General features: G+C 52.1%; 1 protein-coding gene and 1 pseudogene across 1 annotated transcript in view; one reads left to right on the plus strand and one right to left on the minus strand.

The window, feature by feature from the left end:
- PRDM5 (PR/SET domain 5) overlaps window positions 1–25397 on the minus strand; it is a 119678-nt gene that overhangs the window by 37244 nt on the left and 57037 nt on the right. Inside the window, exons 5-13 of the mRNA XM_054716765.1 lie at window positions 24806–24980; window positions 23349–23441; window positions 23027–23148; window positions 19908–19987; window positions 17264–17348; window positions 15934–16091; window positions 8146–8239; window positions 3456–3616; window positions 3080–3173 (exon numbers count right to left, since the gene is read on the minus strand). Coding sequence (XP_054572740.1) covers window positions 3080–3173; window positions 3456–3616; window positions 8146–8239; window positions 15934–16091; window positions 17264–17348; window positions 19908–19987; window positions 23027–23148; window positions 23349–23441; window positions 24806–24980 — 1062 coding nt within the window. The remainder of the gene's footprint in view (window positions 1–3079; window positions 3174–3455; window positions 3617–8145; window positions 8240–15933; window positions 16092–17263; window positions 17349–19907; window positions 19988–23026; window positions 23149–23348; window positions 23442–24805; window positions 24981–25397) is intronic.
- On the plus strand, window positions 9796–9896 carry LOC114227581 (U6 spliceosomal RNA; annotated as a pseudogene).

The following is a 25397-nucleotide window of genomic DNA, read 5'->3' on the forward strand; positions in this document are numbered from 1 at the left end:
AACGTGCATCACCTCGCTGAGAGGGCCTCAGTGGGGAACCACTTCCTCGGAGTAATAAAGCAACCCATCCAACTGGGTGACGTTCGGGGGACTGTGGGGGCTCGGTGGCTGCCGGCGGGGGTGCGGGGGTGCGGGGAGAGAGTTGGGGAATGAATGGGCAGAGCACAGAGGGCTTCAGGGCAGTGAAACTACTCGGTATAATCCTCCAATCACGGGCACGTGTCATTATTGTTTGCCCAAACCCACAGGATGTCCAACAGCAAGAGGGCGCTTTAAGGTAGACGGCGGACTCTGGGGGTTATACTGTGTCAGCACAGGTTCATGGACTGTAGCAGACACGCCCCTCGGGTTGGGGATGTGGATGGTGGGGCGCTGTGTCGGGGGAGGAGGTCCTAGTAGATGAGCAAATCTCTGTATTTTACTGTGAACCTAAACTTCTCTAAAAAATAAAACCCTTTTTTTGTAAAAAAGTGCCATGTGGTGAAACTACATTTAACCATCGTGTTCTCTGTATGTTATTGCCTATAAAGGTGGCTCAGGAGTAAATGATCATGGGAATGTGGAAATAAACATTTTAGAACACCTTTCATTTGGCTCTAAAGCATAAAACTTTCAAATTACTGAAATAATGTTAAGACCTTTAGAATTTCATTCCTCATCTTTTATATTGGAGAACTTATAGCATTTTATAATTCGTGTGTTATTTTTTTTATAAATATTTACTGATTTCAGAGAGGAAGGAAGAGGGAGAAAGAGATAGAAACATCAATGATGAGAATCATTGATGGGCTGCCTCCTGCATGTCCCCTACTGGGGATCGAGCCCACAACCCAGGCATGTGGCCCAACCAGGAATCAAACCATAACCTCCTGGTTCATAGGTCGACACTCAACCATTGAGCCACACCAGCCATGCTTCTTGTGTTAATTATAACAGCTGTGTAGCAAAAAGGAAGAGACCACACTTGGATTCTATTTCCTTGACGAGGTAGGTCATTACCGTATTCCCTGGACTGGCTGGGCCATTTGCTGTCTGAGCCTCAGGTTCAGGGACAGGAAATGAGTGTGGCCTTGGGAACCTGCCGCCGGGCTGAGAAAGGCTCCCAGGGTCTTGCCCAAGGAGCTTCCTCCCTCCACCAACCTGAGTAGAACCTGCCCCGCCCGGCCGGCCTTTGCAGCCTGAGTGCCGAGGTGAACAGAGGAACACAGTACCACGTGGTACCTGGGAGCGCTGTTCGTGTGATGGACAGTTGGGGGCCTCCTGGTCGCTGCTGCATGAGACCCCCAGCAGGGGCCAGAGCCGCTACCCAGCTGCTCGCTACCTGCTGCTCCTGGCTATGCCAGTGCCACGGGGTCAACCTCGTCACACGGAACGGACGTGCCTCTACTACTCTCTGGATAAAGTGGGAAGTGGGCACCCCTGGAACCCGGGACGCACAGGGACCCACGCGGGAGGCTCAGCGAGAAGGCGCGGCCTCAACGGGCTGAATCGGCGGCTTTTCCGGTGGAGCAGTTTGTCCTCGACACAACGCGACCACGACTATGGCCATTCAGATGTCGTATTTGGTGAACATTTGTTTTTTAATACAGAAGCCATGAGCCTGTCATTTAAAGAGAAAGGAAGGGAGAAAGGAAGGAAGAAGGAGGGAGAGAGGAAGGAAGCAACTATAGGAATTAGAGGAATCAAGGCAACTCGGAACGGAGGAAACCTGGATCTGCTGCCACGTGCTTGACAGCAGACTCGCCGGATGAGGTCAGTGATGACGGGAACGCGGAAAGACCTGCTGGCTCAGTGAGCCCGCATCTCCCCAGCGGTCTGTGCGTCGTGTCAGAGCCACACGCGGGGAAAGACCCAAGTGCCGTCGCACCGATGGACTTTAATGTGACAGAGGGGAAGCGTCAGGGAGGTGGTGTGCGGTTCCACAGGTCAGGGCCTTTGAGGAACGCCACTTCCTGAGGTGACAGGAGGGAGGTTAAGAGGAGGCCCCCGGCCTCCACGGAGAGTGATCTGCTCCCTCTTTTGTCCCCTAGAACAGCGTGTACAGTAAACCAGTCACATCACACCAATAGGAGAGCGGATTATTTCCATGCTAGATATTCAACTTCATTTGAGGAAGGCAACTTGTTCAAATTTTTCTAGACTAAGACATCGGATTTTATGGAAGTTTAAGGAGAGAAACAGGAGTGATGGATTCTCCATCTGGAGGTGTTTTGCGGTATTAGGATGCCCTGGTCCCGGAAGCACTGCCACCTCGCCCGTGGGGCCACGGCTGCCCGCTCACCTGTGGGGCTGCCCGCTCACCTGTGGGGCTGCCCGCTCACCTGTGCGGCTGCGCGCTCACCTGGGCGGCTGCGCGCTCACCTGGGCGGCTGCGCGCTCACCTGGGCGGCTGCGCGCTCACCTGGGCGGCTGCCCGCTCACCTGGGCGGCTGCGAGCTCACCTGGGCGGCTGCCCGCTCACCTGTGTGGCTGCCCGCTCACCTGGGCGGCTGCGCGCTCACCTGTGCGGCTGCGCGCTCACCTGTGCGGCTGCGCGCTCACCTGTGCGGCTGCCCGCTCACCTGTGCGGCTGCGCGCTCACCTGTGAGGCTGCCCGCTCACCTGTGTGGCGGCCCGATCACCTGTGTGGCTGCCCGCTCACCTGTGCGGCTGCGCGCTCACCTGTGCGGCTGCCCGCTCACCTGTGTGGCTGCCCGCTCACCTGTGCGGCTGCGCGCTCACCTGTGCGGCTGCCCGCTCACCTGTGTGGCGGCCCGATCACCTGTGTGGCTGCCCGCTCACCTGTGCGGCTGCGCGCTCACCTGTGCGGCTGCCCGCTCACCTGTGCGGCTGCCCGCTCACCTGTGGCTGCCCGCTCACCTGTGCGGCTGCGTGCTCACCTGTGCGGCTGCCCGCTCACCTGTGCGGCTGCGCGTTCACCTGTGCGGCTGCCCGCTCACCTGTGCGGCTGCCCGCTCACCTGTGGGGCTGCGCGCTCACCTGTGCGGCTGCCCGCTCACCTGTGCGGCTGCGCGTTCACCTGTGCGGCTGCCCGCTCACCTGTGTGGCGGCCCGATCACCTGTGCGGCTGCCCGCTCACCTGTGTGGCTGCGGATGTGCACGCGGAGCGTCCCGCTGCTGGCGAACTTCTGGCCGCAGTACGGGCAGGTCTTCTCCTTCTCTCCCGTGTGTGTCTGCGTGGGGTGGGGCCAAAGAGCTGAGGTAAATCCAGGGAAACGGGTAACGATGACCCAGAGCAAACCCTTTCCGCCTGGACTACGTTTCATTAGAGTGATTTACTGTCACAACGAGACTTTAAACCATTGTCGTGCGCCTTCCCCCTGGCTCCAACCCCCTCAGATCCGGCATCCGTGGGAATTTGACAATAACCCTGGGGGTGACTGTGCAGGCCCGCGGCAGCCCCACCTGCCAGGCGGGCGCACGCGAGGCCGGGACGCGGAGCCCCGCGGGCTGACCTTCTTGTGGCTGCGCAGCACGGAGGGCGTGACGAAGGCCTTGTTGCACAGCTCGCAGCGGTACTTCTTGTGCCGCTCGTGCACCACCTGCACGTGCACGTTCAGGGTGTCCTTCCTCTTGAAGGTCGCGTCGCAGTGATGGCACTTGAAGGTCCTCTCACCTTGGAAGGAGGTCACACGAGAGAATGAGATGCCACAGCGGGTCCTGCCAGCGGCCCTCACACACCTGCTGGTCTTGACCCCCACAGGGGGCTTTACGGCTCTGACCACGTCTCCCAACCACAAAGGGGAACTGGTCACAGCAAGCTGGGTTCTGTACCTGCAGAATCTGTGTGGCCAGGGAAGCCCTTTACCTTCTCGGGCTCTCAGGCTCAAATGTGGGCACTGAATCCATTTCCTGAGGTCCCATCAACTAGTTTTAACCTTTTGCACTCGGATGTCGAGTGTGACTCGACACGGTTAGCATCGGCAGCAGCTCGTATGTCGAGCCACACTCGACACATAGTTTCACCGCGGGGGGAAGGGAGATTTTTGTCTATTTTTCCAGTATCTTTTCTTGTTTTCATGAGCATGAAAGGACAAGTAAAATGTAAATGCCGTCTCAACTGATGCCACCACCTAAGCTTCACCAATGGCATCTTCAAAGGCTATTTGTTTCTAAGACACATCAGTCACGTGAAAAGGTTAGACCAGTACACTAACTTCCAGGGGTGGATTATTATCCACTAACTTAGAGCAACGTTTAGATGGAAAGCTCCATATAATCACACCTCACCCTAACAAAAAACACAAAGATTGTGTTGTTTGTTCTAACAGAAAAATCAAAGGAGGAAGAAGAGAGACGATTTATATTTGCAAAACATGTGAATGTAAACCAGGTCTTCATGTGGGTGAATGTCTCAAAAAATATCACACCATGAAAAATTATAGAGATTAAAATTACTCTTTGAATGTATCAATAATTTGAAATATAAAAAAATCCAAATAAATAAGTTTGTATGAAGAGAAACTCCAGTTTTTTATTCTATTGCTGCGCTTTGTAAAATCTGGGTATTTAAAAAATTAAATCCCGAGTAGAATAAAGGAATCGAGAAAAAAGCAAGCGAGTGCAAAGGTTTAAAATCAGTTCCCAGGGCAGGGTGTGGGCTAAGTGGAGTCTTGTGGTGACAAAAGGCCTCTGTCAGGGAGAGGAGATGGGTTGGAGACACCTCATGTCTCCCCTCAATCCCACAACTATCCACACGGCCTTCCGGGGGAGGGGAGGGGTACAGGCAGGCCTGGTCACTGGCAGCCAGCTGGGGGGTGAGGGCCTGAGGGAGGCAGAGTGGCGAGAGCCGCCTTCCCATCCCGGGACGGGGGCCTCGATCCCCGGCTGCCTCAGCAGGGTCTCTGGGACTTGGTCTCAGGTATGGGGACAGGAGCCCCCACAGTGGTCCTTGGTGGGTGTGAAGCTGCTGGGGGAGGAGTTCTGCTCAGGCTCTCAGACAGGTTGGGGGACAGGGGAGCCTAGAGTGGCAACTCCCGGCTTATACCCTAGCGCCCCGGGTGCCTTCCTTCATTCGCAGCCTCGGCTGCAGGGGAAGCCACTCAGGGAGCTCTGGGCACTTTCTAAAGTTCACGAACGCCACCTCTCAGCTCTGCCTGGCACGCATGCCGGGCTCTCGGTGCCCATTTCCAACACTCTAAGCCGAGAACGTGCCGTCAGAAGACAGCGTGTCCCTCGGGAAGCCATAAATGCACGTAGCCCAGGGCCATAGGCACGAGACGGACTAGCCCTGGAATGCACTTCCCTCGTTAGAGAGCAATGCCATCAGCACAGAGTCACACAGTCACGGGGGCAACGACAGGCAACTTTCCAGTCTCCGTGAGCGACGCCTCAGCCGCGGCCTCCCGGCGCCGCCGTCACAGCCAGCGTCCACTCAGACCTGAGGCCCTCGCGCTCCTTCCCAGCTCACTGAAGGACAGAGGAGGGGAAGAGGGAGGGGAAAGGCAGCCACCTCCCTCTGTGTTTTCCGTCAGCGTGCGGCTGCAGAGCCGCTCCGAGGCCTGCGGAAATCTGGTGTCTGAGACCGTCACCTGGGGGCCGCGCAGGCGCCGCGGGACGGGAGGGTTCTGAGGGCTCTGTCTGCAGGTGCTGTGCGCACCTATGTTGTGGGTGATGCTGTGGGACCTAGTTCGTCTCTAAGCATCTCTTTAGATATATCTGAACATTTTTTGTGTAAAATAGAGAACCAGTGAGAGCAAAACGAAGGATGAGTTGACATGAGGTTACAAATGTTAATTATACCAGATCTTAGTCAGGCACTGAAAGAAATTAAAAACCAAATCCTCCAAGATTGCTCCTACCCAAGCATTTTCATTAAACTGTCAAGAGAATCAAAATGTGAGAAACCTCACCACGCTGCACCTTCCTCCTCGCATTTTAACCCCAGATTTCTTGGCTTTAAAGTGTATCAGAATTTTAAAATCCTGGTGTGAGATTTTATTTGATTTTACCAGATTTCTTTGCCTTAAATTTATCCAATCCAATCCCTCCCACCCCCCGCCCCCCTTTTTTAAACCAAGAAGCTGACTAGTAGCCTGCCTTTTGCTTTCAGAATATTAGAAAATGGCAGTAATTTCCAAAACAATGATGGCACGTTTTCCTCCATCTTGAGCGGACGTCAGTGTCTCATCACCGCCTCCACGCGGTGAAGTCAGACCGGTTTCACGTTTCCTGTTGGAGGACACGGTCTAGTGTTTTCCCTCTGTTTGCACCACTTCCAGTTTCCATCCTCCTTAAACCACTCATTTCCTCGCTCAATTCCAGAGCCGATCTTTCTAACCACATGTCTTGATGCAGCTTCATAAACCCCCTGATCAACGTGCCGATCAACATTATATTGAACACACAGGCACAGCCCAGCCTCGGTCACCTCAATCCTCTGCCTCAAATTGATCAGAACCAATAGGAGGAAGTCAAAAGTATTCGATTCCTTCTCCTGAGAATTCCTTGCTGCTGTTAGAAATAAAACTTCAGCCCGGCCGGTGTGGCTCAGTGGTTGAGGGACGACCTATGAACCAGGAGGTCACAGTTCAATTCCAGTCAGGGCACATGCCTGGGCTGTGGCCTCAATCCCCCATGTGTGGGGCGTGCAGGAGGCAGCCGACCAATGATTCTCTCTCATCATTGATGTTTCTCTCTCTCTCTCCCTTCCTCTCTGAAATCAATAAAAAAATATATTTTTTAAAAATAATAAAATAAATAAAACTTCATCTATCCAAAGAAAAATTGCCTGAGTATGAGGCCACGGTTGCAAGTCTTCAGGGTATGAACGAGGCTCCCTGGTGTAAACCCTTGTTCTAAAACCACTCACCTCAGAACAGGGACCCTTCCCAACCCAACGACAGGGAGACGGGATGGCAGCGCCTGCTGTCCCGTGACAGGCCTTGTTTCTGAAACGCACAGCTGCACTTTAGAAGGAGAACGGAGAGTCTGCTAAGAACTTCTCCAGCGCAGCAAGGGGCCGAAGGGCTGCGGGCACAGCCCACACGTTCTATGGGAAAAGAGGCATTTCATTATCATCGTCACGCTCAGTTTTCATAAAAGCTTTGATATCTTTATCATTCTGATGTTTTCGATACTGCTATGGACCAGAGAAAATTTCTTCCAAGATACTATCTTATCTGTGCCATCAGCTGCCAAGAATGAGCAATGACTTTGCTTCCCTCGGAAATATTAGAGTGTAATCTGCAGAAGAAATTTCATCTGTGGGGGATGTTCTACTGAGTAAACAACTTCAATTAAAAGCAAGGAAAGTAACTGTGACTCCTTACACCTTTTCCTTCCATTTGGGGTGCAGCGGTGCCCGGAGCCTCTGGTTACCTAACCCCCGGGCAGCGCACCCGCTTCACCCCTCAGCTGCGCTAACACTTTCTCCTCTCCGGGACAGTGATGCCCGCAGCGACGTGGCTGTGTGTGCCGTGGTACTCTCACACAGCTCTCGTGTGACGCTAGACGGACCTCCACGGGTGGGTGTGTGTAATAAACAAAGGAGAACAGCACCGCTGCCCAGTTAGGGAGACGTGGGAGCAGCGTGCTGAGCAGGGAAGAGCGGACGCAGAGCGGGCTGCTCCCCGCACCGCAGCCGAGTCAGTGCTGCCTTCTCTGCGCCCTGATCCTCTCAGTTCAACTCAGAGGACACGTTCGATGTGAACTCTGACCTTCCCCAACTGCAAAGGCCTGTGAGCTCCTGAAATCACCCCTCCCCCCTCAGCCTGCCCTGTTCCTTAGTCCTTCCGTGTATGTTTCACTGGGAGGGGCCACACCTCGCTGAGATTCTCGTATATGTGAACCCTGCCACCGCTACTCCCATCAAACTATAAAACATCTCGGCAGCCAGGAATGTAAATCGTTACATTTAAGAGGGACCGAAATGTCTGTTTTAGAACAAATTTCAAGGCTACCTTATAGGACATGGATATGTTTTCCATACAAACTAGATAATGGTGCGAGTGATATAAAATACAATGTCTCATAAAACGGTTGATCTTACTGTGGGAAAATCAACAAGGACGAGGGGAGACGAGAGGCAGGTTACTGTTCTGTGTGCACAGCAGACAGCTCCTGTGCCCGCCCGGCCGGGGTGGGGGGGAGGGGGTAAGACAAGTGCAAGGTCAACCCGGGGCCCTGCCCGCCTGAGGGACTTACTGTTGTGTATGAGCAGGTGCCTGTGCAGGGAAAACGGGGTCCGGAATAGGGCCTTGCATTCCTCGCACTGGAACGGCCTCTCCTCGGAGTGGGTCTGCAGAGGAGAAACTGAGTCAGGAGGACGCAGAGCCCGCACATCCTCGCAGGAAATGGAGCTCGGGGTCCAGGTGAGAAAGAGGAGAGACGGGAATGCAGCCAATACCTGCCTCTCCTGGTGACCTCCGTCCACCCCAAACCACTCACACCAACACGCTGTGTGCACGGACAAACAAGTGTCCTTTCACATTCCCACACCGATTGATTAGATGTTTCATACGTGTTCATACGTGGTCCAGGAAACGGTGCCCAGGACCACAAAACACTCCTCAGCGTGCAGCAGGGGTTTCTCGGGCTCTCGTCCGACAAAGGAGTCATTTCTCGCGACTGAAGCGCCTTGATCACCCAGGGCTTTAACTGCGGGACCGGCGCCTCATCAGAAAGGGACCGGGCGACCGTTTCCACCCCCCGCCCCCCCCACGTCAATGACCACCTCCAGGGAACGTTCAGTCCCGGGTGATGCTTCCCCCATTAAACCAGGACAGCCACTCGTTACAATTAACGCTCGGTAGATGCATTAAATGTTCGTTTTGAATCAGATGCGAACCACTTCCCATGAATTAGTTCACTTAATTCTAGCAGCAATTCAACGAATAACGCTCTTACTGTCCCCATGTACAGATGAGAAGACTAAGGATCCAATAGCCTCAGTAATTTGCTAAATGTCAAATTGCACAGATGCAATAAGCATCATTAAACACGGCAAGCAAAATATACTATAAACACCTGCAAACCACCTGCTAGATCTAAAACTCAAAAACAAAGCCCCTGCCTTCCATCCTACACCAGCATGCGTCCATTTGGCACAAACCAGTGGCTAAAACCCTGTCCCACCATGGGTGGCAAGGCATCACCAACACTCACAAGTCTCACTGTGCTCTTATTACAATAAATAAATCACGTAATTGATGGATTTTTATGATGCATGTGCTATAAAGATGAAGGGAATACTTTAAAGGAAAGTCACCATTCACAACATAGTGACTTACACATTTCCTTAGTCTGAAGGACATTATAACCCTACTAGAGGCCCGGCACATGAAATTCGTGCACAGGTAAGGTCCCTAGGCCTGGCCTGCGTTCAGGGCCATCTTCCCTGGCTGCCAGCAGCCGGCCCCGTCCCCCGATGCCACCCACCCCCGGTTCCTCATTCCCCATCGGGTGATTGGTGCCTGACAGTGGGGAGAAGGGACTGAGAGGTCAGCTGTTCCGGCCAGCTCACCGGCCCCACCCCCATCTCGGGTTGCCCTCTGTGTGGGAGGCTACCGGCAGGGCGGGGGCCTTGGCCTGGTGCCACCCACGTCCCCCGCCTTAAGCATACTAGAAGAAAATGCAGTGAATTTTAATATAATTTTGGTGCTCACTTCAGCAGCACATACACTAACACTGGAACGATACAGAGAAAATTAGCCCAGCTGGCATGGCTCCGTGGTTGAGCGCCGACCTGCGGACACAGGCCCGGGGTGTGGGCTTGATCCCAGTGTGAGGCGTGCACGAGGCAGCCTAACAGTGATTCCCTCTCATCACTGCTGTTTCTATCTCTCCCTTCCTCTCTCTGAAATCAATAAAAATATATTTTTTTAAAAAGAGAGAGAAGATTAGCTTGGCCCCTGTGCAAGGATGACATGCAAACTCGTGAAGCCTTCCATATTAAATATGTAACATAAGTTTTGAGTGGGGGAAGGCTTTCTAAGCATGTCAGAACCCAGATATTAATATGAAGCAAGAAGGTCTGAAACCCAGGGCTGCTCCAGGCTTCCGAATATATGACCTCCGGCCTAAGTCATGCTTCCTCTTTTTCCAAATCCAGGGCAAACACTGTGGCTATGACTGAGGAGGCTGAGTATGAGAGAACCTGGGACAGCAACGTGCTTTGCAACTGGATTAAGCAAACCGAAGCCACCAAAGAGAAATACCGGCTGGAAGTCAGCATATTCAGGCAGCAGCTCTGTTCGCGCAGAGCCAGGTGAATAGACACCTTTGTCACAGGCCCCGACACCGCCACACGGGGCGCAATGGCGCAGTGTGGACGTCTCAGCGGATAAGCCGCAAAGTGCCCTCGCTCGGAGGACCCTGGAGACCCCTGAGCTGAGGACGGTGGAGGGACAATGCTGCCACGCAGCGTCAGACGACTTCTGTACCCAACATGAATTTCCTTTCTTCTTCTTTTTTTGTTGTTAATCCTCACCCGAGGATATTTTTCCATTGACTTTTAGGGAGAGTGGAAGAGAGAGGGAAAGACAGAGAGAAACATCGATGTGAGGGACATATGACTGGTTGCCTCCTGCACCAGCCCCGACCAGGGTTGGGGAACCCACAACCACGGTAGGTGCCCTTGACTGGAATCGAACCAGGGGCCTTTCGGTCCGCAAGCTGATGCTCTATCCACCGAGCCAAACCGGCGAGGGCCCCGAGATGATTTTACAAGTACCGGGTGAAACTTAGCTTCTGTAAAGTGACTTAGCCTTCCATTTTTCATCTCTAAGGGGAGACGAACTTTTCACTGACCTCAATCGCATCATCCTTGAGCTATAGCTCATCCCGTTCAAATGTCAAGTCACTGATGACACCACCATCTGCCGCTATAACAGCGTACAGGTCCCCACACTGGGCGATGAAATAGGCCCTGGACGCACCACGTCTGATGCCGGTGCAGATGTGGAAACACATGAGAAAAGTGTCACACTATTCATCACACCTAATAAAATGTCACCAAAGTGCAGCATAATTTTTATATAGTAACTAGAGGCCCAGTGCATGAAATTCATGTAAGGGTAGAGTCCCTAGCGGCTTCCGGCTGCCGGCCGGGGCCTCCCTTCCCCCAGCTGCCCATTGCTGAAGCCCACCACGTTCCGCACCGCCCCCTGGTGGTCAGCACATGTGTAACTCCCAGTTGAACTCCCGCCCGTAGGGACAATTTGCATATTAGCCTTTTATTATATAGGATTTCCAAATTAGCACATGTCTAGCCCCACAGACCTAATATTAACTTCATGAGCACAGAATACAGTTTTCATCGGGGCCATTGGCAGGTGCGAGGATAACCTGACCCGCAGTCACAGCCACGGCTCCACAGAACCAGCATCTGCTGAGATGGTCCTCTTCTCGGGGTCAGGCAGCAAAGCAAGAGGACTTCCATAAAACGCAGAGGAAATACTCAGGGAGAAAATAAACGTGGAGAAAATATCCCAGGAATATGTGTGTTAGGACCAGTCTCTTTTTAAAAGGGAGAGCTTGGTTATTAAAGACTCATGTCTGCATATCGTAAGCACGTTACCACCCCATCGGGTCACAGAATAAACCGAAAGCCGCACAAAATGTGCGTCACCTGGCTGTTAACAAGGCCTGTGAATTAAGTTTTTACTGTTGGCTTTATAACTGGCTTCCTTACTCGGCCTCCTTCTCACAAAAATGAATGCAACTGGAGAGATAGCGAAGCAATCTGTCTCTTTAAGCCCAGCACAGGAACAAGGCAGCTCGTTCCACAGGGAATTAGGATTATGCAGTGTCAGCGATGTCCCTACAGAATTACAGCCCTGTGTGGCCAGGCCCAGCCCTTGCACTGCTTACAAGACACAAGTCCATTAGCACAAAGCCATAACCCAGGCAGCCAACTCTAAATCCCGCGGCCGTGAGGGTGCCGAGGCGGGCAGCGGGAACTTGCTAGCAGGGACTGTCAGAGTCTTCCTGGGAGGCCGCGATTAGGTTCCCACTCAGGGCCCATGCCCCCACCACGTTGCTCAGAGATGCTCCCTCAGACTTCTAACCAAGATGCTTCTAACAGCACTGCTTCCAACGAGGACCTTCCAGCTCACTACACTGGCATTAACTTAGAAGTCTGCCTCTACACCCGCCGGCGTGGCTCAATGGTTGAGCATCAACCTATGAACCAAGAGGTCACGGTTGATTGCCGGTCAGGACACATGCCCGGGTTGTGGGCTCGATCTCCAAGATCTCCATGAGGCAGCTGATCCATGATTCTCTCTCATCATTGATGTTTCTATCTCCCTCTCCCTTCCTCTCTGAAATCAATAAAATTATATATTTTTAAAAAAGTCTGCCTCTACAGTGACTGTCATGGGTTAGCTGCCTGACCCTAACAAGTGTATTCTCTCTTCCACAATGAAGCTCTTTGAACAGAGGGAAGCAGCAACCGTGTCTTTCCCCCGCCGTCCAGGTAGCGCACTGCAGCCCCTCACCTTCCAGCCTGCGAAGGGAGGTGGTGTGAGTGCGGGTACAGCCGGCCCCGAAGGAACGCTCGCTGCTCCCCCTGCAGCACATGGAAGAGGAGAAGCCCATGCAAAGGTGGAGTCAGGTGGCCGCGATGCAGCGATCAGGACTGACATGTAGTCTCCAACGTGGCCCCTTCCTGAGAGATTGCCAAGGATTTCTTTTGTTACTATGTAAAACGTATCTTATGCTTTTAGAACCTAATCCGTAACCTCTTTAGAGAGAGACTTGTCCTTTTCTTTAAGAGCTAAAACATTTCACCTGAGCCAAGTCTGATCTGCAGCGTCTTTCAAACTGTTTGACCAAAGACACACTTTCTGTAACAAAAATCCAACACGTACACACATGGACACAGACACAGACACACATTATTCCATTAAGTGACCCTCGTTCTTACATTTTCTGTGCTATTTTTAATGGCTACCCGTGGCCCCTTGAACTGATTCCAAGACCCACCAAGTGGCCATGGACCAGAGCTTGCAAATGGCTGGATGAGTTATCGCAGGAGGCCCAGTGGAATTATTCCGAGGGCGGTGTGACTACAGGTCCCGGTAGGCCAGTAAAGTTGACCCCAGAAGGTTAGGAAAAGGGTCTTCATTAGACTAGACACAGCTCTGTCCCCAGCAGCTTGTGCGTGACGTCATCAGGACAAGTCCTCTGTGCACGCCTCCACCATCACACGAGGACTGCCGGCCCCGGGATCTAAGCGGGCCCTGCCAGCCAGGCGTCCTGCCCGGAGGAGGAGGTTCTCCCTCCCCAGTTCTGCTTTGCAGTAAGTTTGAGGGTGAATAACGTGGGGGGTGAGGACTACCTGAGCGGTTTCTGTGTCTGTGGTTCTGAACCGTCTGTCCAATTGTGATTTACAGAATCTAAGCGTACTTGGATGTGGACAAACAGTCTTTACTTTAGCTCCATCCACGACAACCACGAATCCGGTCCAGCCATTACCGAAAGGACCAGGGAGAAGGGAGACTAATGTTGACCCATATGACCAGCAAGAGGATGCAGCAAGCTGTTCCGTTCAGAGACAAAAATCACTCCTTCAGAATGTCACTACCTACTGTCCTAACCACAAGGAAAGAGCAGATTCCCTTCTCAAGCAAATCTAAAGGTTACAATAACTGACCCCACAGTGAGTAAGTATATTAAAAATGCAGGCCGAAACCGGTTTGGCTCAATGGATAGAGTGTCGGCCTGCGGACTGAAAGGTCCCAGGTTCCATTCCAGTCAAGGGCATGTACATTGGCTGCGGGCACATCCCTGGTAGGGGGTGTGCAGGAGGCAGCTGGTCGATGATTCTCTCTCATCGATGTTTCTAGCTCTCTATCCCTCTCCCTTCCTCTCTGTAAAAAATCAATAAAATATATTAAAAAAAAAAATGCGTAGGTTACATAATCAAAAACCAACCAGAAGAGTCTATCGCTTTAAAATAACCACCTTCGGTCCTGCTAAACAATGCCAACCGGTCTGACTCGCAATGGTTTTTTCCTGCTTGCCTTACACATCCCTATTTTTCCGTTTCTTAACTAACTGCTCACTCATGAGTCACCAGAGAAGAAAAGGCTGATTCGCTTTTTTCACATAACGCTTAGGACCAGACACAGCGAGCGCGCGTCGGTCTGCAGCGAAGGCCCGAGGGGGGTCCCGCTGTGGACACCGCAGGCAGCGCTGCTGTCCTTCCTAAGCCGTCATTATTACTTCCACATGATGTACGGCCCCAAGTATGAGAGATGGTGCCGAGAGCACGGGCCAAATCCCACACGGCACATAACGTCAGCCAAACTGCGAAAAACTCATAAATGCGGGCAGATCAGTTTCATCAAAGAGAGAACACGAGCGTTCCAGCGGCTGAGCGGGAAGCGGGCCAGAGGCGTGTTCCCGTCACGGGATTCCAGAGGCAGAAGGTGGGCGCCCGCCGACATCTGAGGCCCGCGCTCAGCACACAGCTCGAGAAACCAGGCAGTGGCCACCCGAGACGCCATCAATCAAACCTGCTCACTCTGGTGAGCCGGCCTCTTTCTTTTTCTTGGTAGACTAAAACGGAAACCGGAATCCTCACTTTTTAAATGATGTCAATAGAGATGTCTTTGGAAAGTCCCAACCAATGCCGGAATAACCACAGCGGGCCCTTGAACCACACAGGTTTGGACGGTGTGGGTCCACTTACAGGCGGGGTTTGTGGGGGTTTTTTCAGTAAATACTGTAAATATACTTTTGTTTCCTTATGGTTTTCTTAACTTTTTCTTTTCATTTCTATGCGTTTCATTGTCTCAGTTTATGGAAATAATACAGTATACAATGCATATAACATACAAAAGCTGTGTTAACCGGCTGTTTATGTTATCTGTAAGGCTTCCTGTCAACAGCAGGCTCTCAGCATTGAAGTTTTGGGGGGAGTCAAAAGTTATACAAGATTTTCAACTATGGGGGGTCAACTGTATAAACCTAATGGCATATTGCAAGTGGAAAAGAAGTAACAACTATTTTAAAAGATATATACATGTTACTTAACAGCATGCTTCCATCAACCAAAATCAATAAGCCAATATTTATTATACCACCAATACATTTTAACATACATTTCTAAGATGTTGAGTCTCTTTGGACAAATTTTCTGAATCCAATTCAAACATTACCTATTACATACACAAAGTGGGTAGGATAAAACTGAACATTCCGAAACAAGAACTTGAAGAAAGTGTAGGAAACGCAAACAAAAATCAACGGAGAAAACTGAGGGATGATAGCTTGAAGCGAGTCCTGCTGGGAGGAGGAAGGGGGGTTAGAGGTCACACCAATGAGGACCATGTCTGGTGTTCCAGGTGTGGTGGGCAGAGAGTGAGGACAGGAAGCTGCTGGGGTCGCAGTGATGGCGGGGGGTGGGGGGGGCAGGGGCGGGGTCAGGGGAGGGGGTGCTCTGACTTACCAGCACTGGGATCTGCTAATAATACGAGAGCCCAGAGGGGCGGATCAGAAAGACGCCCAGTTATGGGTCAATCAAGCGGCCCTAAGTGCGGGTCTGAAGCTTGGGATCAAAAAGCAAATCCCTCGGGATTCGTCAGGAGAGAGTTGGTGGCAGAGGTCACAGTTGGGGCCGACACAGAGGAGAGACCCTGGGAGGGGCCCGGGCGTGCGGAGAGCCTGGAGCAGACAGGGCGCGTAGACTGCGCCCGCACCGCCGGGGAGGGAATGGCGAAGGGAGCGTGAGCAGCGTGTCCGCCCTCAGAGGGGGAAGGGGGAGGAGAAGCCTGCGTGACTGGTGCCGCTCAGAACCGAGAACAGAGGACCCTCTGCGTGTGCAGAAACGGGGTCCCCGGGCCAGGGCCCGAGTGAGGGCTCAGTCACAGCACGGTCTCCTCCAGCTGTTCCAGGGACAGCTGGCCCCCGACACACAGAAACGGCTTCGAACGAGAAACGACCGGAATCAGGCAGCGCGGAGGAAACGGGCCGCAGCGGCGTTACCTTCTTGTGGTTCTTGTACACGTTCCTGTGGGCGAAGCCCTTCCCGCAGCGCTTGCACTTGTAGGGCTTGTCCTCGCTGTGGATCACCTTGTGGGCGCCCACCTGGTCCAGCCTCTTGAAGGATTTACTGCAAATCTCACAGCGATAGGGGCGCTTCTCTGCGGGAAAGGGGTGCAGACACCTCAGGTCTACGTCAAGTGAAGGAGCGAAGGAGAACACCCCCCTCCAGGACTCCGCACGGAAACGGCAGCTGAAACGTGGTCGAAGGACCTGAAGGGCCTCCACCGCGCCCACCGGCGACCGGCCTGCTCGCCAGGGAGCGGAGCGGGTTCTTAGAGACCCGCTTTGTAAACTGATTGTGCGGAGCAGCTTAGATACCAAGATAACTAAGGTCCAACGAAGGAATCCCACTTCCAGGTGAAAGACCTGCTCGTAGGTGTGAGCTTCCATCAGGGCCACACTCGGGCGCTGGGCGTGGCCTGACCGTGACGGACGTAAAGGACATGAGGGACAGGCCTGCCTCCTGCTTGGCGGGGAGCCCGGCCAGGGAGACACCAGGCCCCGAGGCGGCTGTGGAACCCTGTGCTCACACTCATGCCGACAACGAGCTAGAGATGCTGTTCATTTCTCACAAAGCCCTTCTGAGGGGCACCGTTCCCGACCTCTCAGGTTCATTTGACAAAATGCCTGTCTCTATCTCCGAACAAAGTGGACGTTCAGCGACACTGATATGGCCTCACGTTACAGACTTCCTAAACTCCAGAAAGAGACTTCACAAAGCACAAATCATCCTCAGAGCTGGTTTTTAAAAAATCTCGTTACAGACCTATGTATGATGCAAACATGCTCACCCTAAAACTATGACTTTAAAAACGAACCTTCTCAAAATGGATGTAGAAACGCCTCACTAACGTTTACCGGGACCTCAGTGAGACGGGAAAGCATCTCGAGATACAGGGGCTGCAACCCTTGCCTCGGTCCCTGGAGCCGCACAGAAACCAGCTCATTGACCTTCCCGGCAGCTGTGAAGCGTCCGAGCCAGTGTCCCATGTCACAGATGAAGAATACAGAGTCTGAGGCTCAAGCAGGACTGAGGAGCAAACTAAAGGGGGGCTTGGAAGATCTTCAGAATCATTTAGACCAGCCACCCTGGCTCCATAAACAGGCTGAGGTCCAGCGAGGTTAAGTAACTTGTTCAAAACCGCACGGCTAGTGAATGGCTGCGCCACAACCAACAGCCGGGTCTCCTGCCGACCTCTCGGCACTCCCGAGAGCGACAAGGCAAACATCTGTAGTGATTTCAACAGAGAGTTAAAAGTATGTATTTTACCTGAGTGGGTGATCATATGACGTTTTAGCTGATTCGCCGAAATGAATTTCTTCATACATTCTTGACAATCAAATATCTCATGGATCTGCAAAAGGTTAAATTGGTGGTTAAATCAACTGTCAAAGCCATATACATTTTATAGAGCTTAAATAAAAGTATAAACATGCAGAAGTTAAAAAGTATAAACATGCTATGGCAATAACCAAACTATCTATCTATATAAAAGCATAAGCGACCATCACAACCAAATGGATGACCAAACAGGCTGCATGGGGCAACCAGGCCGGCAGGGGGGTTAATGAGAGGCGACCAAACGACCGAGCAGTGGGCTGCGTGGGGCAACCAGGCTGGCAGGGGGGGCAGTAAGGGGTGACCAGGCCAGTGGGGGGACAGTTGGGGGCCACCAGGCTGGAAGGGGGGGCAGTTAGGGGTGATCGGCAGGCAGGCAGGTGAGCAGTTAGGAGCCAGTGGTCCCAGATTGTGAGAGGGATGTCCCCCGAGGGGTCCTGGATTGGAAAGGGTGCAGGCTGGGCTGAGGGGTCCCCCCCCTCCCTGTGCACGAATTTCGTGCACCGGACCTCTGTATATTATAATTCAGCCCTAATCTGTTCATTCTATCCTATATGTATTAAAATTGCAATAAGCCTAAGTTAATTAGTAAACACGTCATTAAAAGAAAATAAGATTGCACACTATTTAACTGTGTAATACTGCTGACCTAGCTAGTGCAAATTAAAGCTAGCCTTTCTGTAAAGCATCACAGGAGTGTGTTATAATAGCAGAGCCGCTGGGCCTGACAGAGAGGAAGGTCACGGGAAGTCCTGACCGGGCACGGATGGCAGTGTGTAGTGAGCAATGAGGGGAAGGCTGCTGTCTCCCAGTAAATGGCTCCCTTAATCTAAGTGGCCCTAAAAAGAGGGAGCAAGTGGGGACACAGAACCCAGGTCTGCAATCTTGGCGCAATGAACGGCGGGTCGGAGGCTGACAGCCACCTTCCGCTTTGGTCAGAGCTGACTCTTGGTGAGTCGGCAAAGGCAGTTGTGAAAAGCAGGGAAAAGGGAGAGAAACAAGTAGAAGCAGAAGATGCTGTCCCACTAGGCTGACTTGCCTCCCTGGGTGCAGGGCATCTAATCTGATCAGGAGATGGGTGGGGTCAGAGCTCCAGGTCCCCCAGAAAGCCGGGCGGGCTGCACAGCAAGGACCACGTGGTGCCCAGAGACCCTGCCTGGCACATCTGAAGGGCAGTCTCTTCCACCACCCGAGGCCCACCCAGAGCAAGGCTACGGCATGTACTGTCCATTAAAGATAGTAAGTGCAGGCTCATATTCCTAAGCAATGTTTCAATGCCCTTTACAATGACAAAATGCTCTAAAAAAGATGAGATGCCTTCTCAGCCACACATAAATGAAATCGTATTTATTTTCATTTTTAATGCTAAACTTTTACTAGAATATGCAGCATAAAAATGATTAATGCATTTATAAAATGGAAACTTAAAAATACTGCAGAATAATCATATTTGTATACTTGTAACTCTCATGGCTTCTGAATCATGAAACACTTTTAAAGGTTGAATTGAACTGATATTACCCAAATTATAAAATAGAAAGCATTTACTGTGCACGGAAGCAATTTTGCATTAAATATCTTATTTATAGTGGAAAATTCAGGCCAAAGCTATTTTCAAAACTCCTAAAAAGGTTTAATAAAACAACCATATTTAAAGTGAAAATGATAAGTAATGTTATTTATTTATGCTTAACATTAAGTAATGTACATAAATGTCCAGTGAAATGGAGGGTAATAACACTAATTTCAATCCCAAACTAAATAATTTTCAAGAAGGATCACAGCCTGACTGGCATGGCTCAGTGGTTGAGTGTTGACCTAAAAACCAGGAGGTCACAGTTCGATTCCTGGTCATGTCACATGCCCAGGTTGGGGGCTCCATCCCCAGTGTGGGGCCTGCAGGAGGCAGCTGATCAATGATTCTTTCTCGTCATTGATGTTTCTATCGCTCTCTCCCTCTCCCTTCGTCTGTGAAATCAATAAAAATATATTTTAAAAAGAGGATCACAGTATATCTTATTGGAACGTAGGATAGTATATAGTAATGTAGGTTATTACACTAAATGAAAATGTAATTGGGCATCCTCTTAAAGCACCACCTACTGGCAATATGAAATACTGCAACCAACCTCTATGAGACATTAGATGTCCCCAACCATGTGGAGTGGGTCAAAGCTGCCTATGGCTTCAAAAAGGCTAAGTCAGAGGCGCGAAGCTGCAGTGGAGGAAATGCCACCTGGAGCTCATCAGTGACATTAATGTCCTGTAGAGACAACGTGGGTGCTGTCCTCCACCAGCAGCAGCTAGGATCCAGATCTACCAAGATCCGAACAAACAGCAAGGATCAAGCTCGCAGGTGAAGGAAATATTCAGGAAATAGTTCCACTGATTCTGAACAATAACTCAGGATATTCTTTGGAAAAGGTTACTCTTCTACATCTCCGTCTTTCATTTTAAAATGTTTGCACTGAAATGAATGGCAATATAAAAAATCAACTTAGATGTACATGGCAGACACCATACATGACAAAAAAAATCGTACGCTCCGAAGGGCATTCATCTTTATCCCACTGACCTTCCTGTGCTCCTGTAGGCTGGATGCTGAGGAACACTTTTTATTGCACACGGAACAAATGAGCTTTTTCTTAGGATCTCCTGAAACAGAAACAGAACACCAAGAACTAAATGAGGGGCATCGGAAGTAGAGGTTCTCACTGTTTCCTCTTCACATCTTCTCATCTTCCTCCTAGAACTGGAGTCCTAGCTCCTCCCCGAAGAAACAGGGGGACAGTTTATGACTATTCACCTGAGAATGTAGATAAATGGTATCGCTCATAAATACGAAATCTCAGTTAGCATCTACAGGATCCAGGCGAAGGGGAAAGGTGGGAAGGGGGCTAAGGGCTAAGGGGGTCAGCACCTTCTCTCCACTTCCTCCTGGGTGACCCTGAAAGTTCTCTCCACCCTCCCAGCATCCCTAGGTTCAAGGACAACAGCTTCTACCAAGCCCAAACTAGCCTGTACACTACTTCCGTTTTCCTGTATTCAGGCAAATCTGATATTTGACTTTCAGATTCCATTTTCAAAAATATTCAGGGCCCGCCCTAGCTGGTTTGGCTCAGTGGATAGAGCGTCAGCCTATGGACTGAAGGGTCCCAGGTTCAATTCGGTCAAGGGCAAAAGTACCTTGGTTGCAGGCTCCTCCCTGGCCCAGACCCTGGTCAGGGCATATGCAAGAGGCAACCAATCGATGTGTTTCTCTCACATGGATGTTTCTCTGTCTTTCCCTCTCTCTTCCACTCTCTCTAAAAATCAATGGGAAAATATCCTGGGGTGAGGATTAACAACAACAACAACAAAAATTCAGGAACACATTGCTTACAAAGGCTGGGGGGTGTGAGAAATGGATACAACTGAGCTTAGTTACTGCGAGGTTTGACACAATGGGGCTAAGGATGCTTCTAGGAGTGGCCGGACCCCTATGCACCACATGTCACAGCTTCTGTGGGAAAAGGTGATGCTTATTTAAACTCAGCTTCCTGCCGGCTGGCTTGGCTCAGTGGTTGAGCGAACCAGGAGGCCACATGCCTGGGTTGTGGGCTCGATCCCCAGTAGGAGGCATGCTGGGGCAGCCAATCAATGATTCTCTCTCATCATTGATGTTTCTCTCTCTCTCCCCGTCTCCCTTCCTCTCTGAAATCAATAAAGATATACTAAAAAACAACAACAAAAACAAAAAAAACTCAGCTTCTCTCTTCTCATATCCCTAAAAGGACCATCTGTCGCCATCAGTCTAACAGTTGGGAGACCATCTCTCTCCTGGAATACTGGCCTTCCCAGCAAAGGATCCCACAGCCCTGTGTGAACACTGCTCTCAAAATGGAATATTCTTTCCCCAAAAGTCTGTGCCGGCCACGGAGGAAAGAGAGAAGCAAGAGAGGCTCGGAACGAGAGAGACGGTGTGACAGTCCCAGCGGCGGGTGGGCACAGGGACCTCTGGCTGCACACAGTAAGCCCCACGTTTTCCATGACGCTCCTCAGAGCAAAGCCAGAAACTGTGCTTCGTAACCGGTTTCCTACAAAACCACCAGGAGCTTCCAGACGAGCAGTATTATAACACCAAGGCCAATGACGGGCCGCCTCAGAGCCGGGGCTGGGGGAGCCCAGGCTGAGGCCGCCCGCCCGGTGACGGCGGGAACGCAGGGTCCCAGAGGCGGTTTCGGCATCTGGCTTTTCACTTAGCCCCGCAGAGCTCGCTTCACAAACGACAAGAAAGATTTGCTGTAACACATCACAGACAAAGAGGGAGAAAATGAAGAACAGCACGTCACACTCAACAGCTCGGCACGGAGATGAGACAGGCCCACGCACGGCCAGGAGCGCGGAGTGCAGGAAACCGCCTTCCTCAGACCCCACGGCCGCGCGGAAAGGGACGGCACAGCCTGGAGGAAAGCTTCTGCTCAAAACTTAACACTCAAACAGGTTAAATTTTGTAATAATGAGATTAAGCATTGGAAATTCTATTATAGGCTCTTGAAAACACACAAGGGCTGTGCACTTTAATAGCGGTGAAAACTGCATTCCAGTCAGATTTTACTGTCTTTAGTATTATATCTTCTACACCAAAGACACTTCTGCTGAGCTGGCTCTTACAGTTAAATCAGGGACTATTAACAATCTTACAGGGCCACAGATGCATGGGCATCCCCGAAGATATGCTTCCAGGCCAGCCCTTCCTCCACCAGGGCTCCCACCTGAGCGGGCTCCCACCTGAGGGGGCTCCCACCTGAGGGGGCTCCCACCTGAGGGGGCTCCCACCTGAGGGGGCTCCCACCTGAGGGGGCTCCCACCTGAGGGGGCTCCCACCTGAGGGGGCTCCCACCTGAGGGGGCTCCCACCTGAGGGGCAGCCCAGACCAGGTGGAGTGCCAGCTCACTCGCTCACACCAGCCGCCAGGACCCAGCGTGTCAGCATTAGAGACAAGGCACAAACAGGGACATTGAGGCTGACCCCGACCACCCTTCTCTCCTGAATTCGAGGGTAGGGGACAAGAAATCCAGTTTCCTCGTATCAGAAAGACGTGCCCACCCACTCCCCAGAAGCCGAGGCAGCAGGGTGCACTGGAGGAAGTGTGGGTACAGTGGGGGCTCCGGGCACCGCCCCTCCTCTAAGGACACGCCTCCCAGGGAGTAAAGCGAGCTCTGAGGACGCGCGGTCTGCTCGGCTCAGTGCTGTGGCTTCGGTCCCGGAACCAAAACACGGTCACCAGGCGGATGGAACCCCAGTGAGGGTCGCCTTTCAGGTCTGCGTCACTGTTTACCCAGCCATCAGGAAGAATCCAATGGCCTCTGCTGTCCTGATCCAAACAGTCAATCCATCCCCATGGCACAAGGTGGCCGGTAATCTCCGATACAGGAGAAGAGAAGCGTTAAGAAGCGGGACTTTCCTGTAAGGATATGAAGGCAGATGGACTCCGGCAGGAAAGCGACCAATTCTGCCAAAATCGACTTGGAAAAGAAAACAGTGTCGGGGGAAAGGGAATGCCTGTCTGCACACGCGTGGAGGGAAGGCCAGCTGTCAGCTCCACAGCGACAGACAGAGGGCTGCAGACAGACAGACAGACAGACAGCTGTGGACAGACGGCCGGCTCGGCCGGGAGGGGACGCCTGTCAAAGCCCCTGCAGGACTCCTCACCCGCGTGGACATTTTCCTGGTGTCTCCTCAGGGCATCCCTGCTCTTCAGCCTCTTCCCACAGCTGCCGGCCTTGCACACGAACCTGGCTTTGCTCCTGCACGCCTCCTGGTGCTGCTCGCAGCTGCGGGGCAGGGAGGGGGGCAGGAGGGGGCTTGGAGCGCGTGTCCCCGCTCGGGGTCAGCGAAGGCGTTACTGGGCAGATAGGGACAGCGAGTCAGGCCTGTGGCCCGGAACCTGAATCACCGAGAGGCCTGAAGCGTGCACTCCACAGGGACCCGCAGGGACCCAGGGACCTAGCAGCCCTCTGCTCACCCCACTCACCTGGGCGCCGAGCTGAAGGGCGAATTGCAGACGGAGCACTGGAAGCTTCGGGAGGAGTCCTTCGGGCTGCCTTTGGCCGGGCACTGAAGAGCACTGAGGGGAAGAGGAAGACAAGGAACAAAGATGATGCGCATGCCTCTGCTCTGAACCGTCAGCTGAGTGCTCTCTCTTCCACTCGCCTGTGGCCCTTTAAGATCGGGAGGAGTCCCGAATTTCACTGTAAGAGCCAGCTCAGGTGTGGAATACATCATACCAAAGTCAATAAAAGCTGACTGGAACGCAGTTTTAACCTCTGTTGAAAGTGCGCAGCCCGTGTGTGTGTTTTTTAAGAGCCTATAATAGCATTTCCAAATGCTTAATCTCTTGTTATTATAAAAATTTAGCATAAATTTAAGTTTTATGTTTTGGGCAGAAATCTTCATCTCCAGTTTCACGAGCCGAAGTGGATGTGTATGACATCGGGCAGTGACTGAGGAACGGGGCCGCTTTCAGGATTTCTTCAGTGAACGAACGAATAAAACCCTAAGCCTACGCTGAAGAGTTCTTGCTCATATGCAAATGACATTCTGTTCAAATTAAACGTTCCCAAACACGTGCGTCTACGTTCTCCCAGTTGGTAATCCCTGATCCCGTAAATGCTAAAGTGAAAGAACAATGTCGCATGCTGTTAACTATAAACCAAGAGACAGACGGTGCGGAGCGATGGGTGGGACCATTTACGCCATCTCGGCGTCATGCCCTCACACATTCACGGAAGTGATTCCTCAAGGTGGTGCGGCCACGAGCAGGGCTCCGCACGGTCCCTGCCTTCGTTGCGCTCTGAACTCGGCAGGTCTCACACTCGCCTGGCCCCGGCTTCCGCGGGAACATCCACAGACCACTGAAGCGTGACCTGTCACCTCCACGCACCAGCTACGATTTGCGCGTCTAAGTTCCGATGAGTAAACCAATGAGCTGGGGAGTGACTGGCAAGTTAGCAAACGGACAAAGACTGGTTTGCATAAGCAATGCTTACTTGTTATTTTTTTTTTTTTTTTTTAATATATTTTATTGATTTTTTACAGAGAGGAAAGGAGAGGGACAGAGAGCTAGAAACATCGATGAGAGAGAAACATCGACCAGCTGCCTCCTGCACACCCCCCACCGGGGATGTGCCCGCAACTAATGTACATGCCCTTGACCGGAATCGAACCCGGGACCCTTCAGTCCGCAGGCCGACGCTCTATCCACTGAGCCAAACCGGTTTCGGCACAATGCTTACTTGTTAAACTCACAGCCAGCATGTTTCAAAAGTCAACACACTACAGGGTGAGTGAGTGACAACGACCCTGGAAGGCTCTGACCTCCCTACGCCCGTGTCTGCCTCACACACACGCACACACACGCACACACACGCTCGCAGGTTAGAACACAGGGAGCCAGGGTCACGGGGGCAGAGCGGCGCTGCGCGTACGCACTGTCTCTGCAGGGCCTGCGGCACGGGGAACTTCTTCCCGCAGGCCTTGCACTTGAACTCCTTCTCCCCGTCGGGCGTCCGGTGCAGCGCATGCAGGTGCTCGGCCAGGACCTCCTCGCTGGGGAAGCTGGACTCGCACTGGGGACACGCGTGGTCCTCGCCACAGCCACGGCAGCCTGCGGGGTCACGGGGCGAAAAGGAGAAGAGCTGCTCAGGTCGCCCCGCATTTTAAAACCACATCAGTTGTGCTTCCTGGTCTCAGATCTGAACACTCACACCATCTCTATGAACAGGAACAGTGCTGCCCATGAAAAATATTAGGAAGTGTGACTAGAGAGAAAGACATGGTTTTTTAAATACTGTCACTTGTGTTGCACCAAGTTATTACAAAATCATGTTTCATTTTCCCTGCAATGTTACCTGTCCACAGCAAGGAGCTAGTGTTACGTTACAGAGGGGGGCAGGTTCCCCCAAAACGGGTAACCTTGAGGTCACGTTTAGCTGCACGGAGAGACCGTCCAGCCAAGGAAAAGGATGCTGCATCCTCAAGGGGAATGTCACGTCTATGTGACAGGCCCTGATGGCGGGCGAGG

This window comes from Eptesicus fuscus, chromosome 6, assembly GCF_027574615.1.
Source record: "Eptesicus fuscus isolate TK198812 chromosome 6, DD_ASM_mEF_20220401, whole genome shotgun sequence".
Classification (NCBI taxonomy): domain Eukaryota; kingdom Metazoa; phylum Chordata; class Mammalia; order Chiroptera; family Vespertilionidae; genus Eptesicus; species Eptesicus fuscus.